General features: G+C 38.8%; 3 protein-coding genes across 6 annotated transcripts in view; 2 read left to right on the top strand and 1 right to left on the bottom strand.

Annotated features, from left to right (window-relative positions):
• slc29a1a (solute carrier family 29 member 1a) overlaps window positions 1-5,279 on the top strand; it is a 29,206-nt gene extending 23,927 nt beyond the window's left edge. For all 3 annotated transcript variants that reach the window (XM_043255935.1, XM_043255934.1, XM_043255933.1), the window contains exons 9-13: window positions 279-364; window positions 446-557; window positions 635-720; window positions 3,105-3,301; window positions 4,046-5,279. In XM_043255935.1, coding sequence (XP_043111870.1) covers window positions 279-364; window positions 446-557; window positions 635-720; window positions 3,105-3,301; window positions 4,046-4,157 — 593 coding nt within the window. In that variant the 3' untranslated portion in view covers window positions 4,158-5,279. The remainder of the gene's footprint in view (window positions 1-278; window positions 365-445; window positions 558-634; window positions 721-3,104; window positions 3,302-4,045) is intronic.
• A 135-nt stretch (window positions 5,280-5,414) lies between these two features.
• Window positions 5,415-7,986, top strand: LOC122356860 (coiled-coil domain-containing protein 177). Its single transcript, XM_043255932.1, has one exon. It carries the CDS (start codon window positions 6,188-6,190, stop codon window positions 7,883-7,885), a length of 1,698 nt encoding a protein of 565 aa, XP_043111867.1. The 5' UTR covers window positions 5,415-6,187; the 3' UTR covers window positions 7,886-7,986.
• A 733-nt stretch (window positions 7,987-8,719) lies between these two features.
• LOC122356089 (zinc transporter ZIP9-B) lies at window positions 8,720-12,467 on the bottom strand. Of its 2 annotated transcripts, none has more exons than XM_043254553.1 (7): window positions 12,169-12,467; window positions 11,835-11,937; window positions 11,485-11,658; window positions 10,816-10,884; window positions 10,403-10,488; window positions 10,002-10,136; window positions 8,720-9,422 (listed from the first exon to the last, which is right to left on the bottom strand). In XM_043254553.1, exons 1-7 carry the CDS (start codon window positions 12,262-12,264, stop codon window positions 9,180-9,182), a joined length of 906 nt encoding a protein of 301 aa, XP_043110488.1. In that variant the 5' UTR covers window positions 12,265-12,467; the 3' UTR covers window positions 8,720-9,179. The 2 variants fall into 2 exon arrangements, with proteins under 2 accessions (XP_043110488.1, XP_043110487.1); XM_043254552.1 differs by having other exon boundaries at window positions 11,835-11,940; window positions 12,169-12,466.
• Between the last annotated feature and the right edge of the window lie 1,273 nt (window positions 12,468-13,740).

Below are 13,740 nucleotides of genomic sequence, written 5' to 3'. Positions count from 1 at the left end.
TAAATATTTAGACTGTGGGACACCGGTGCTCTTAAAATTCAGATTTCTCTTTTTTTCATGCATTTTTAAAAAATTATTTTTTTTCTGTATAAATATTAACCGCACCGTAAATTTTTATATTTATATCTAGACCCTAGCGTCTTTTCAAAACGGCGGAGTTCTGTCTTAAAAGCTTCTTATTTTGTTTTATTTGAATTCAAATAAATTTTTTTATCTTTTGTTTCTCTCCTGGCTCCTCATCGGCGCCTCCCTCGTTTCTGTGACCTTTGCCCCCGCAGAAGGTGAAGCGGAGAAGAGGCCCGTCCTGAGCCTGACCGATGAAGCCAGCAGGCCCGCCGTGTCGGTGTTCGGCATCTTCAAACAGGTACCAGCTCCGACCGGACTCCCGCGTTAAGCGTCCGTGCCACGGTCTGCTTCTGATAACGTGTCTGCTCTGCCGTCTCAGATCTGGGTGATGGCTCTCTCCGTGTGCTTCGTTTTCACCATCACCATCGGCGTATTCCCGGCCGTCACCGTCGACGTCAAGACCACCGTCGTTGAAGGAGGCAGCAGTTGGAGTGAGCGCGTCTGCATGCCGTTTATCGATGATCCTGTTCGTATTCTTCCTAGTCAAACCGCTCCGTCTCTTTCACAGATATTTATTTCATCCCGGTGTCCTGCTTCCTCCTGTTCAATGTGATGGACTGGGCCGGCAGGAGCCTGACAGCTGTTTGCATGTGGGTACGTATGAAGGCTTTATTGGCGCTTGGTCTGCTTTTTTCGCGTCTGACCCTGAGTCCTCCCGGGTTTCTGTGGAATTCCCGCTAAAGCGTGATCTTTCTGAGCAGGGCAGGGAAAACACGGCTGGAACGTTTCCCTGGAAAATCCTGCTTCATTCGAAAGAGCGGTTCAGCCAAAAGCGAAAACTCGATCTCGTTCGACCTCATTTGTTATGTGGAACGAGTTGCTGTTTCCGTCCGACGAGCGCGGGCCGAAAAGGACTAAATGTACCGTTTAAAAGCGATGACTTTGTGTGTGTGTGTGGGGGAAAAAACCTTTCCCTCTTGTTGCAGCTCTTCGGTTTCATTCATACGGTTTCGGCCCGTTTCTTATGATTGATTAATATCTGATTGATGGTAGATATAAACAAATGATTTAATATACAAATATAGCATATCTTAATACAAATATAGGAAATATAAGAGGATTTATTAATCGATCGTAACACAAACGCGGTAGATATCAAGGATTCATTGATTATTTTTTTAATAGTAGATATCAAGGATTTAATTTTGGTAGCGGCTGTTTGTATTAATACTGATAGTCTATATAGAGCAAATAGCAGTTAGATGTTATTTACACTAAGTGGAAATATTAGCATAGATGATATTTATCTGCATTTTTTTTTTGTGCAAATAGCATTTTCTGCTATTTGTACTACTTATTGTATATGACAATTATCTGCACAATACAGAATAGTTATTTATAGTATAAAGAATTTTTTCATAATACAAATACAGTAGATATCATTGTTTAATTTATAATAGATATCAAGGATTACATTTTTCATAATACAAACGTTGTAGAGATCATGATATTTTTTATATTTAATTATAGATAACAAATACAGTCGATAGCAATGATTTAATTGATTTTTAATCTACTTATAATAGATATCAAGGTTTTATTTTTTTCATAATACAAATACAGTAGATATCAAGGGTTTAATTATTTTTACTTATCTGTATTTATTTTATATGTATTATTACTTTATCCTAAAAATATCAAGGATTGTATTTATTTATGTATCAGTGCAAATAGTGGAGATTTATTATTATTTTTTATTTATCTATCATCAGTACAGATGTATTTTTTATTTATTTTTTTATTGATTTATAATGCAAATGGTAGATATGGCTTATTTATCATAACAGAAATACAGTTGTCATAATATAGTAGATATCAATGATTTTATATTACAAGTGTTTTTAACTATTATAATAATATAATAATAAAATATATAGTATATATATATATATATATATATATATATATATATATATATATATATATATATATATATAAAAGATTGTGTACTCTATTACCACACTCAATCCAGTCGGAGTGAGTGAATGTAGTTCAAGAGCACAGCATCATGGGAGAAACCGAGCGCTTATAGATCAGCATGTACTGAGGTTTAGGATAGGATATGAATTTAAGATGCCTCGTCCAGGCAGTAGTCTGTAAATGAACTGGATTTAGATTGAATATTGCCATGGGTTTGGAGTATTTTAGGAGAAAACCACTTTCACATGACCTCAGAACTGAATGATGAAGGTCTGTTCAGTCTTTCTCATGCCGTGGTTCTTCAGCATGGGTCTGATATCGATCCTGAATAAACGTGGTAGATGATTTAATAATAGACATCATTATAAAAATAGCTAAAGTTAAGAGAGCATTTATATTATGTTTGCTAACACTTTACAGTAAGATCTCATTGTTTAACATTTAATTATGTATTAATAAATGTTGAGATTAACAGTAACTTGGTAAATATTGAATCCTTTTTGTTACCCAATATTTTCAGTGAATAAATAATTATTTTATAATAACTAGATAAATATGGAATACATTTAAAAATGTGATTATTAATAATGCTATTATTATATATTCATAATAAATACAGGTTATATAAAAGAAACATTTGTTTTCTGTGTTTAATTAGTTTATTGATTTTTTTTTTTCCTTTTTTTTCTTCAGTAAATGTGAATAGTATGCTTTACATTGTTTTAAATTACATTTTTAAATCACAATTTTAAATATTTCTCTTTAGCAATAATTTTTTTTTCAGTTTTGAATTTTTGTATTTTAGTACTTTAACTTGAGCTTGGGTTATTTTACTTGAGTTTATGTATTTATTTATTTTAATGTTCATATTTACATTATTATTATTTATAATTTTACATTTTAATTAAATTTTTTTGTATTGCAATATAAAATTTTCTTTACTCTGAAGTTATAATATAATTTCAAATGACTAATATATTTAGATAATACAGTACTTACATGAATAAAAGTATGGTTTGATAAATAAAATGTATCTGATTTGGTTCGTCTCTCTTCAGCCCGGTAAAAACAGCATCTGGCTGCCCATCCTGGTCGTGGCACGCTTGGTGTTTGTTCCTCTCTTCATGTTCTGTAACGTTCAGCCCAGAAGCCTGCCCGTGGCGTTCGCTCACGACGCCTGGTACATCGTCTTCATGATCCTCTTCTCCTTCAGCAACGGATACCTGGCCAGCCTCTGCATGTGCTTCGGACCAAAGTACGTACAGAATATCACCAACACGAACAAAAAACAGACCTAATATCACCAAAAAAAACAAAAAGCAGAGAAATGCCTAGTTCAAGTGAGCATATGCAGCGATATTAGTTAAAACTTTTTTTGTGCACATTTAAAGAAGTCATATGATGTTCCTAAAAAGATTTATTTGGTGTATTTGGTGTAATGCAATGTTTAAGATATAAAAAACCCCGCATTATTTTCTATATACGGTATACCTTTGGTTTCAAAACTTGAATCTTTGCAACTTTAGGGATCATATGTATATGTATATATATGTATATGTATGTGTATATATATATATATATGTGTGTATATATATATATATATATATATATATATATATATATATATATATATATATATATATATATATATATATATATATATATATATATATATATATATATGTATGTATGTATATATATATATATATATATATATATATATATATATATATATATATATATATATATATATATATATATATATATATATATATATATATATATATATATATATATATATATATATATATATATATATATATATATATATATGTATATATGTATATGTACTTGTATATGTATATATATATATATATATGTATATATATATATGTATATATATATATATATGTATATGTATGTATGTATGTATATATATATGTATGTGTGTGTATATATGTATATGACGCTCCTCTAATGTTTTGTGTACGTGCCACAGGAAAGTGTCCCAACACGAAGCGGAAACCGCAGGGGCCATCATGGCCTTCTTCCTCTCTCTCGGCTTGGCTGTGGGAGCCGCGTTATCCTTCGCTTTCCGGGCCATGATCTAGAACCGTGGCCTAGTTCTCAGTATGATGAAGAGGAGGAACTTTAACCCCAGATATACACAGAGCCAGAATGTTTTCACACTGCACATGTATCCACTTGCCTGTCTGTCCCTCTCGTTCGGTTCACTTCTAAAAGACGTGGAGCTGGAATAGACAGTTATTCACACAGGGATTCGAAGAGGGATCATCTTCATCGACATCAAGATGAGCATCATCATCTTCATCAGGCAAAAAAACGAGCCAAATCTGAATGCATTTTTTTTTTGTATACCTTTTGTACCAATTCAGTATTTAGCAATAATGTATAGTTAACCCCTTTATGTTTTAGTTGTTTTTAATGTTTGTTTTCTTGTAGATATTAACAGTTTTAGTGGTTTTAGTGATGGCAGCACGCAGCTATTAGGGCGGTAGTTCACTGCAAAAAAATAAGTTCTCGTTTTTTTTCTTTGCAAATGCCTAAAAATTCAAACCTGTTTTCTGAAAATTAGTTTAAAGCACAAAAATAATTTGGTTTTCCCATTGAATGGTTTATTTTTCTTGCATTACCGAGACATTTTCACTTGTTTTAAGCACACGCTTAACTAATTGTAACACCGTACGTCATTTTTCGTAAGTAAATGTCTGTATTTGAGAACGTTTAGATATTTGTACTGAAAACCGAACTAGTTTTTGCAGTGGTTCTAGCTAAATTGTACTGTATCACATCATCAAAGGGCCCCGATTTGTGTTTATAGTGGCATTTTGAATCGTGAGATCCGTTCAGATGTCTGCTGTTTATTTTGTCGGCTGCATGCATTTTGATTTGAACTTGCTTTCAAATACTGGCCTCAGTACATTTTGTCAGCAATGAAGTTTCTCATTTTAAATGAAGGCCTAAAAGTGTTACATTTGACCGTATTATTTATGTTAATTTTATAACCGCTTTTTTGTTTTTATTATTATTATAATTTTTAAATGCAGCATGTATGACGACGCCTTCTAACATCGCGCAAATGCACAACTTGCTTTGGTGCCTCTTTAAATGAGATGTTTTCCAAAAAAAATTGGCCAAATTGAGATGTGCGTCTGTGGACGGGTGGGACTGTGAACGGAAGGGGATGGAAATAAACACATTTCTGTTTGTAACCGTGTGTTGGCGTTTTGGTACGTGAGCTGAACCAGAGCCTGCTCGTCTGTCAGCGTCTCGTAATGCAGCTTTTCCTTAAAAACGGTTGGTAATTACAGGGAGTCAAATCCTGTGGAAAACCCCAAGATATCTTTCATTAAATCTTGGAGCAAATTTTAAGTGTTACATCATCCAATTGTTACTTATTCACAAAGGCTGATTTTTATAGTTATTGTTACTGATGTACTGCTATGAAACTGCTATGAAAAATATTTTATAAACTCTTTTGCTTTTCCTTGCATAATTACATGCAAACACGAACCTTCTTTATTCCTACATTTGTTTGTCGCATTATAAAATGGTTTAATATCAATTTTATATATGTAAAGAGTGCTAAATATCAAAGCAAATGCTCCAGGATCGCATCAATGGCTTGATGTTATTTGATATTAAGTTTTATTAGCTATATTTGAAGTTATTTCTCCTCAAGTTCACACAGGCGACCTAGCAGAGCAACCACGTGCAGATCGACACATCGCTTCAAAATACTCGATCTTTTCTCTTCAGCACTGTGTATATTGTTTTTAATATTTCCACTGACCCAAACGAATATTTTTAAAGCGTCGAGCTTGAAAAGCGTGCTATCGCTAATCGTCGTGGCGAAATATCTGCCGCCTGAGCGCTAGATGGCGCTGTTTCGAATTTCCGCTTAGAAGAACTTAAAGCCGTTCCTGTGACGTGGCTGCGCTGCTATGGTGACCAGAGAAGCGTTCGAGCCTTTGAAGAGCAGATTAAGGCGCGAATAAGTATTACGAAACAAAAATTCAAATAGTATTAACTTGCGCTTGTTATACCACACCAACTAAATATGACGGAGCTGTAAACCAAATCGTTCAAATCCATAAAGTAGCTTAGACCACAGTTATTAATGGAGCGTATTAGATCGATTTCACCCCTCCTGCATTTGGATTTAGACAACTTCAACTCTCCTGAATCCGAAGACAGCAGATACGTTCTGACGAGTCCACGTTCACTTGAAGCCTGCGCAAGATTGGGAGTGAAACCTGTTGAATTGTTGTTCAGATCCCTCACAGACTTTATTGATGAAAACCAAAAGTCCTCTCTGGAGGAAGTGACCGCTGTATATGAGGAGTACGAGAAAGGGAGAAGGGAACGACTTCGCTCGTGTCGAGAGGAGAGAGAGAGGATCATACAGGAGGGCTGGAATAGAAAGTCATCTGTAAAGCCATTCACGGCCCTGGAAACCGTCCCAGAGCAAACAGCTGAGAGCCAAAGCGGCGAATCCAAAGCCAAATGTCCAAGCGATTGCTCGAAGTCTGCGATTTCGATCTCAGACGGGCTCGCGGCCGCACGAGGCCAGAGGTTTCCCACCAGTTTCAGTCTGGCCGACCTCCGCCGATCTCCTGCGACGGAGCGTCGTCTGAAGAGCCTCTCGCAGGAGATCGGTCGCAAGCTAAGCATCGCCGTCCCAGAAAAAGATCGCAAGATTGCTGCGTTGATGCTGGCCAAGCACGAAGAGGAGCAGTCCCGCTTACGCCAGAGCGCGCTCGAGGAGCAGCATCGCGAAGAGGAGCGCAGGCGCGAGGAGGAGCGGCGAGCCGACATGGAGCGGAAGCGGCGCAAAGAACTTCTGCGGCATATCCGCCGTTGGCAGCAGGATCTGGAGGAGCGGAGGAGGTTGAGGGAAGAAGAGGAGGTGGTGCTCGCGGAGGAGCGCGAGCGGGAGACGCTTCGGCAGGAGGAGCGCTGGAGGAGGCTCTCCGAGGAGCAACGAGCTCGACGCAGGTTCAAGCTTGATGTGGCGAGCAGGGACGCAAAGGAGCGCAAGCGCTACCAACAGAGGCTCCTGCGGGAGAAGGAGCGCATTGAGGAGGCGCAGCGAGAGGAGCAGCTGCAGGAGGCGCAGGAAAAACAACGCCACGCAGCGAGGAGCAAGCGAACGCAGGAGAAGAGAGAGCGGAGGAGACTCGAGCGGGAAAACCAGAGGGAGCTGCTCAAACACCTCCTCCTGAAAAAGGAGGCGGAGGAGCAGGAGCGGGCGGAGAAGGAGCTCAAGCGAAAAGGGCTGGAGCGGAAGCTGCAACGCTCCGAAGACAACCACGCGTCGCTTCTAAAGGCGCGGGTGCGGGAAATGCAATCGCGCGCTGAGAAAGAGGAGGAGCAGATCCGGGCGGCGCAGCAGCGGGCGAGGAGGGAGAACACGGAGAGGACGGAGCAGATGCAGACGGAGCTGCAACGCTGCCAGCTGCGGACGGAGCGCGCGTCGATGCAGGCGCAGGAGCAGCGGCGGAGGAGAGCTCAAGGCGTCAGGCGAGAAAACCAGGAGAAGCAGCTCAGCCACAGCAGACTGCGCGAAAGAGTCCTGGAGGAGGAAAAAGCGCAGCGGGAGGAGAGGAGCAAGGCCCTGGTGCTGAAGGACGAGCGCAGGGAGAGGCTGCAGAGAGAGAGGGCCGAGGCCCGGGAGCAGAGCCGGAAGGTGGCTCACGCCTCCTGCTACATGAGGGAGAGGGTGAGGGAGCACACGGCCCGTCGCAGCTTTGACCAGATGGCACGAGAAGCACAGCTGACCGCTCAGCTGGCCGGCCTCAAACTACGAGTAGTGTAGAGCAAAACAGAATCATGACAGCATTAATAGACGCCGTGTTTGAAAGCAAAAGTCTCCGGGGCATATTTGTAGCAATAGCCAAAAACACGTTGTGTGGGTATTTATTTTATGCCAAAAATCCAAGTTATATCAAGATATAATAATATAATACATTGAAGATGTTTTATACATTTCCTACCATAAATATATGAAAACTATTTTTGAGTAGTGGCATACGTGTTTTCTCAGTATTTAGATTTTTTTTTTTGCACCCTCACACACCAGATATTTAAATGGTAGCATCTCGGCCAAATATGTCCCGATCTTTTCGGATCTCATTTTTGAAAAATGCACACTTATGACCGGTTTTGTGGTCCAGGGTCACGCATCGTGTTTACAGTGCCGAAGATGTATTTATCAGGCTGCACCAAAGACAAGCCAAGTATTTATTATGTGTAGTTTATTTATAAGGTTTTTATTAACCAATGCGGTTTTGGAATATTTCTATACGGATTTTGCCTAACAAATTCGAGACCGATTTAGAAATTCTTCCAGGGCTTTCTTACTTCTACTAAAAAAAAAACATCTTTATTTTAAAGCTCAAACTGCATGTTTAAGATGAATATATTATATGAATATGTAATGAGCGGTGGCACATCTGTCTGTGTGTTTATAGTGTTCATCCACAGCTGATGCATCGGTTTAAGGTCGGCAAGGTCACAGGGTTATTTGTATGTTAAAAACCTAAAAATGGATGAAATTTCAACTGAAGTACTAAAAAGACTGAAAATAAATAAAGCTAAATAGAAAAATAACATTACAGCTTAAGGTCTTAAGGCAAAAAGGCACACGAAACAGTTTTTATGGCTTTTAATAGATCGTTGCGTACCACACAGATCGTCACGCCATCTCAATGTGCATGTATTTGAGATCGCGCCGCTTTGTAGTTCTCGAAATAAACAATGGCTTATATTAACACGAAGCATTCTTGATTCAATACAAAGCTATTAAGGAAAACAAAAACTATATTTGAACATTTTTGGGAAAAAGAGCACTGTATTGCACTTGCGTTCAGCAACTTCATGGCAGCGATTACTTCATTTCTACGGTAGAATAAAATCTGATTGTCTGTTTTTCTCTTTCACGATGAACACACACACACACACACACACACACACACATAAAAAAACAGGCTTGTGGTTTGTTTCTCGGCTAATAAAACGAACAGTCAAACGCCAATCCTGACAAAACCTCGAATCAAAAAAAGCGTTCTGGAGTCTATTCCGTCGTGTTTGGCCGTCGGTCTGTTCGTAGGTTAGTCATGCGGTAGTCCGAGGGCCAACAGCACAGGAAGTCCGGTCCCCAGGACGAGGGTCAGGCTCTCGGTGACGCCCAGGCCGCCCTGCTGCTGCTGGTGCTGGTGGTGAGCGGAGCGCTGATGCCCTCTGCTGTTGATTTCTGGCAGGACATGAACCGTGGCCACGTACAAGAACGTCCCAGCTGAGAAAAGCATGCCGATGCCTGTGGCGCTCAGGCGGCTCTGAGAAGAGCCATCGGACTGCAAAACAGGAAGACGTTAAAACGGTTACATTATGAAATTGATCGTCTGAAATAAATGTGTGGTTGTTTTTATGCGGATATGCTGTGAAATCGGTCTCAAAAAACATGCTGGTTGCATGCTGCAAAACCTTTTTAGAGTAGTGCTACGGGTTTCTAATACTGCGAAGAAAAGAAATGCTGATTTAACAAAATAAGTGTTTAGGCAACAGGCCCCTGATCTCAAAAGGATCTGATGTCATTGTGTCATCAAAAAAAAAAAAAAAAAAAAATTCTGAAATTATAAAGTATTTTTAATGCATTACATTCAGAAAAATCTGAAAAAAAAATCTGAAAATTGCCAAAAAAAATCTTGCTTTTGTAACCAACTTAAAAAGTCAGGTTATTAAAATGACTAAACTGAAAGAATTAAGCTGAATACAAACCTAAAATCCAAAAATAATGACATAAGGACAAAATAAATTAACTGACAATATAAAAATAAAAGCACAAATGAAATTTGCATTGAATTGTATTGGGTGTGTATTTTGAGCTGGAAGTTTCAGATGTCCAATAAAAAGAGACTTAAGGTGTTTCTCACTGCGCTCAGGATGAAATAAGTGCTGATGGCCATCAGCGGCGCAGCAGCAGAAAAAGCCAGTAAATGCTTCTGAATGGTCTTCCTCTCCAGACCGGCGTGCATGAGGAAAGACACAAGGCCGAACGCCGCTGGAGCCTACAGAGACAGAGCAACGTTTTGCAACGAAGCAACGGCATTGAACACAACTCACATTTACATTTTTCTATTCCCTAGTTTTAGACTTTCTGGGACGCGTTTTTCAAAAAGCGACCTTAATTGCATTTGCATTACAGATTTTTTTAATCGGTGGTTTTCAAGCGGGGCTTCATGCATTCCCTGAGAGTCGAACCCATGACCTCGCTAATGCTTTACCGCATGCGCCACTTATAAAGATAAATAATTAATAAAAACAGCGATCTCACCTTATGCAGAATTACAGCAAAAAACACGACGACCTGCACAGACACCTGCGCTGAGGCCGCAGCTGCACCCAGAGCAACGCCATCAGCTGGAGAGACACAGATAACGAGAATATCATGCAAATGAGCTCTTAAACAAACACAGCTTCGGCTGCGGGCTTCTCTCTACAACTAACAATACACCAAACTGAACCGAGCCATCATTAAAACTATGCTTACTATATTTACTTAAGCAAGTATCACATTGGACCAAACATCCTTTTTCTAAATGGCCTAAAATGTCCAGTCGCGCTCTCTCTATTTTTTTCGATCGCACACCACCATCGGTCGATCATCTATAACGCCTGCAGGCCGTCTGTCGGTCAAACTACTCTTCGGTCATTACCTTCAAGTAGGAAAACAAAAGCCCTTGTTACCTGCGGCGTGAATCAGCAGACCCAGGGTGGCAGTGACACTGTTGCCGCTGTACATGTGCGCTCGGGGTTCTGGGAAACAAGACAAACAGAAACGATCTCAAGAGAGCGTCTGACAGCATTTCACTCCGGCGTTTTCCACAGACCTCGACATATCTATATCCGCAGCCGAGTGGAATAAATTCAATTCATAATGCACGCTCACAACTGTGCTTTAGAGATTCAATAAATACTGATACCGAGAATTTGATTTATTACATTAAAGTAATATGATGTAAATTAAAATCAGTGATGGCAGTCAATTAAATCGCGATTAATTGCATGCAAATTAAAAGTGTTTGTTTGCATAATTTATGTGTGTATATTTAGTATGTATTAAAAAACATGCCTGTATATAAGAAAAGTTTTGTGTTATATATATATATATATATATAATATTTTATATATATATGTATATAAATTATATATATATATATATATATATATATATATATATATATATATATATATATATATATATATATAATAATAATATAAATATATATATATATACCCGATATTTTATTTTAAACTCCTCAATGATTTCATCCCTCTTTAAAGAAAATAATTGCCTAGAAAAGTGAGCGGATAAGTAGCTAAATGTGTTTCTAGAGCGAAAAAGCGTTGAGATACCGTGCATGGAGCAGTAGCTGGCAACCTGGTCCACCACAAACATCAACGTGAAGCCCAAGACGAGAGAGACTCCTATGAAGAAGTGAGGACGCAGACCTTTCTTTGCAGTTAGATGAAGCGTTGAGTTCGCTTCCGAGCTATTCTGACTCTCTCCCACAGCGGAGCAATACCAGTCTGCACGGGGAGGAGAGGAAACGTGTGTTGGTAAGCATGACAAAAATCATTGATGAGTGTGCTTTAATTGGTAAACCGCTTTGGATGAAAGCAAATAAAGACATTGTGCATGACTGTGCATATTCATTCCCTGAATAGGGAAGAGGATGAATGAAGGGGAAGATGGCTAGTCTCACCTTTCCATGACTCCTGCACTAACTCCACCCCCTCTGGGATGATGATTGACAGGGCAGTGCCACATAGAAGCCCCGCCCCCAGCACGGTAATCAGCTGCAGTTTCTGCTGTAAGAGTGGAGAAAATGTCGCAAAACAGCTTTAAACTTGTAGTCACGGCTTGTTACGTTTTACAGTATGACACTGTAAGCTGATATGCAAACTAACGTAGAAACTATCACCGGGTACGTGACTGAACTCAAATATACTGGGCAGAGTACAAAGCAGGGTAAAACGGTTATTGTGTAATGCATGCTACAAATTACGTGCTGTGTACTGTACGCAAACATAGCTTACCTCTGATAAATTGATCAACAGCGGGATTATCCCAAGCATGAAACATCCCACGAACATAGCCAGAGAAATGAGAATAACAGCCCAGGCTCCGTCCATGACCGCTCTTCAGCCCTTCCGATCAAACCTCTGAACTCACGATCAAGCTGCATCACATGTAACAAACACGCTAAAATACAAAAACAAGACACAATATGCTCTTTGAGCACTCACTGGGAGGCATGGTGAAGTTCTCCACGTCTCGAGCTACTGTCTCAATCCATCCCAAACTCTTAACTACACCCCTAGAGTAAGACGAACAGCATTACACGGTACTACCGCTGAGGGGACAGTCCGATTCATTTGAGAGAATCGGTTCCTTTTATTCAACTCGTCCATGAACCGAGTCAGCGTCCCTATGATTGGATTTAACGTTTTATTTTATTTTTTGTAGTAAAATTGTTGTTTATTAGTACGCCATGTGCTGTGTTCAATTCAATGTATGCACTTTTACTTAAAAATCAAACAAATATACAAAATTATAACGTTTGGGGGACCTTATTTGTCTACGTTAAGGGGAAAATGAAAACACTTGCCAAATGTGTCACTTAAATAAATTGTGTATGTTATTTATTTTTGGTTGTTAGACTTTTTAAACTGGCACGTGACCCTGATCACGTAAAAGTCGTTTACGTTAGATCACGCGCACACCGTCTGAGGTAAGACGCTTTGTTTTACTTAATCACTTTTAAAATCGATGAAATACACATTCTGTAATAATAAGGACATTTAAGTGAAAGTTATAAACGTAATGTGAATTTAATGTGCGACTGTTTGAATGTAAAATAATACGACAGGAGCGCGCGGTTGATGCCTGTTATTAGTTTCAGAAAAAGTTACAGAAAAAGTTAAAGCGTCGAATTAGTTACTGTAAATATAGAAAGAAATCAATGACCTTTATCTATTTCTCTAGGTAAACTTATTTATTACTAGCAACAACTTTTTTCCCGGCGCCAAATGTTTTTACCCAGGCATCGCAAAGAGTCGGTTCAAAAGAACGATTCGTTAGCGAATCGGATAAAGGAGAAAACGTGAGAGCTTATGACTCCATGTTCCTGTTTTTTTTTTTCCTTTTTGAGACGCATCACAAGACTTCACCACAAGACCGTGAGAGGTCAAAGATTGTGCTCACTATTTATTGGCAAAGAAGAAAGCTGCCATAAAATGACAGCATGACTTCTTAGGAGGGAATAAGCGTTTTAAAACCATAGTCAAAATCTGCATATGGGCCTTTAAACATTTTTACAACCTATTTGGATATATATATATATATATATATATATATATATATATATATATATATATATATATATATATATACACACACACACACACACACACACACACACACACATATATACATACACACACACACACACACATATATACATACACGCACACACAATTATATACACACACACATATATACATACACACACACACACACACACAGATACAGGATTTTTGGCTACTTGGAAATACACAGCGTGCTTTCCTTAGCAAAGAACCTTTGACTAGAACTGAACATACGTCATC

Source organism: Puntigrus tetrazona, chromosome 13 (assembly GCF_018831695.1).
Source record: "Puntigrus tetrazona isolate hp1 chromosome 13, ASM1883169v1, whole genome shotgun sequence".
NCBI classification, from domain to species: Eukaryota; Metazoa; Chordata; class Actinopteri; order Cypriniformes; family Cyprinidae; genus Puntigrus; species Puntigrus tetrazona.
The sequence above is the reverse complement of the archived record's forward strand: the minus strand, read 5'-3'. Positions and strand labels throughout refer to the sequence as shown.

Coding starts and splice junctions, on each gene's coding strand:
- LOC122356860 (XM_043255932.1), top strand. CDS start 6,188: ATGGAGCGTATTAGATCGATTTCACCCCTCCTGCATTTGGATTTAGAC.
- LOC122356089 (XM_043254552.1), bottom strand. CDS start 12,264: ATGGACGGAGCCTGGGCTGTTATTCTCATTTCTCTGGCTATGTTCGTG. Junction 11,659..11,834: donor AGTGCAGGAGTCATGGAAAG/GTGAGACTAGCC, acceptor CTCCCCGTGCAG/ACTGGTATTGCTCCGCTGTG. Junction 9,423..10,001: donor CTTATTTCATCCTGAGCGCA/GTGAGAAACACC, acceptor CCTGTTTTGCAG/TCCGATGGCTCTTCTCAGAG.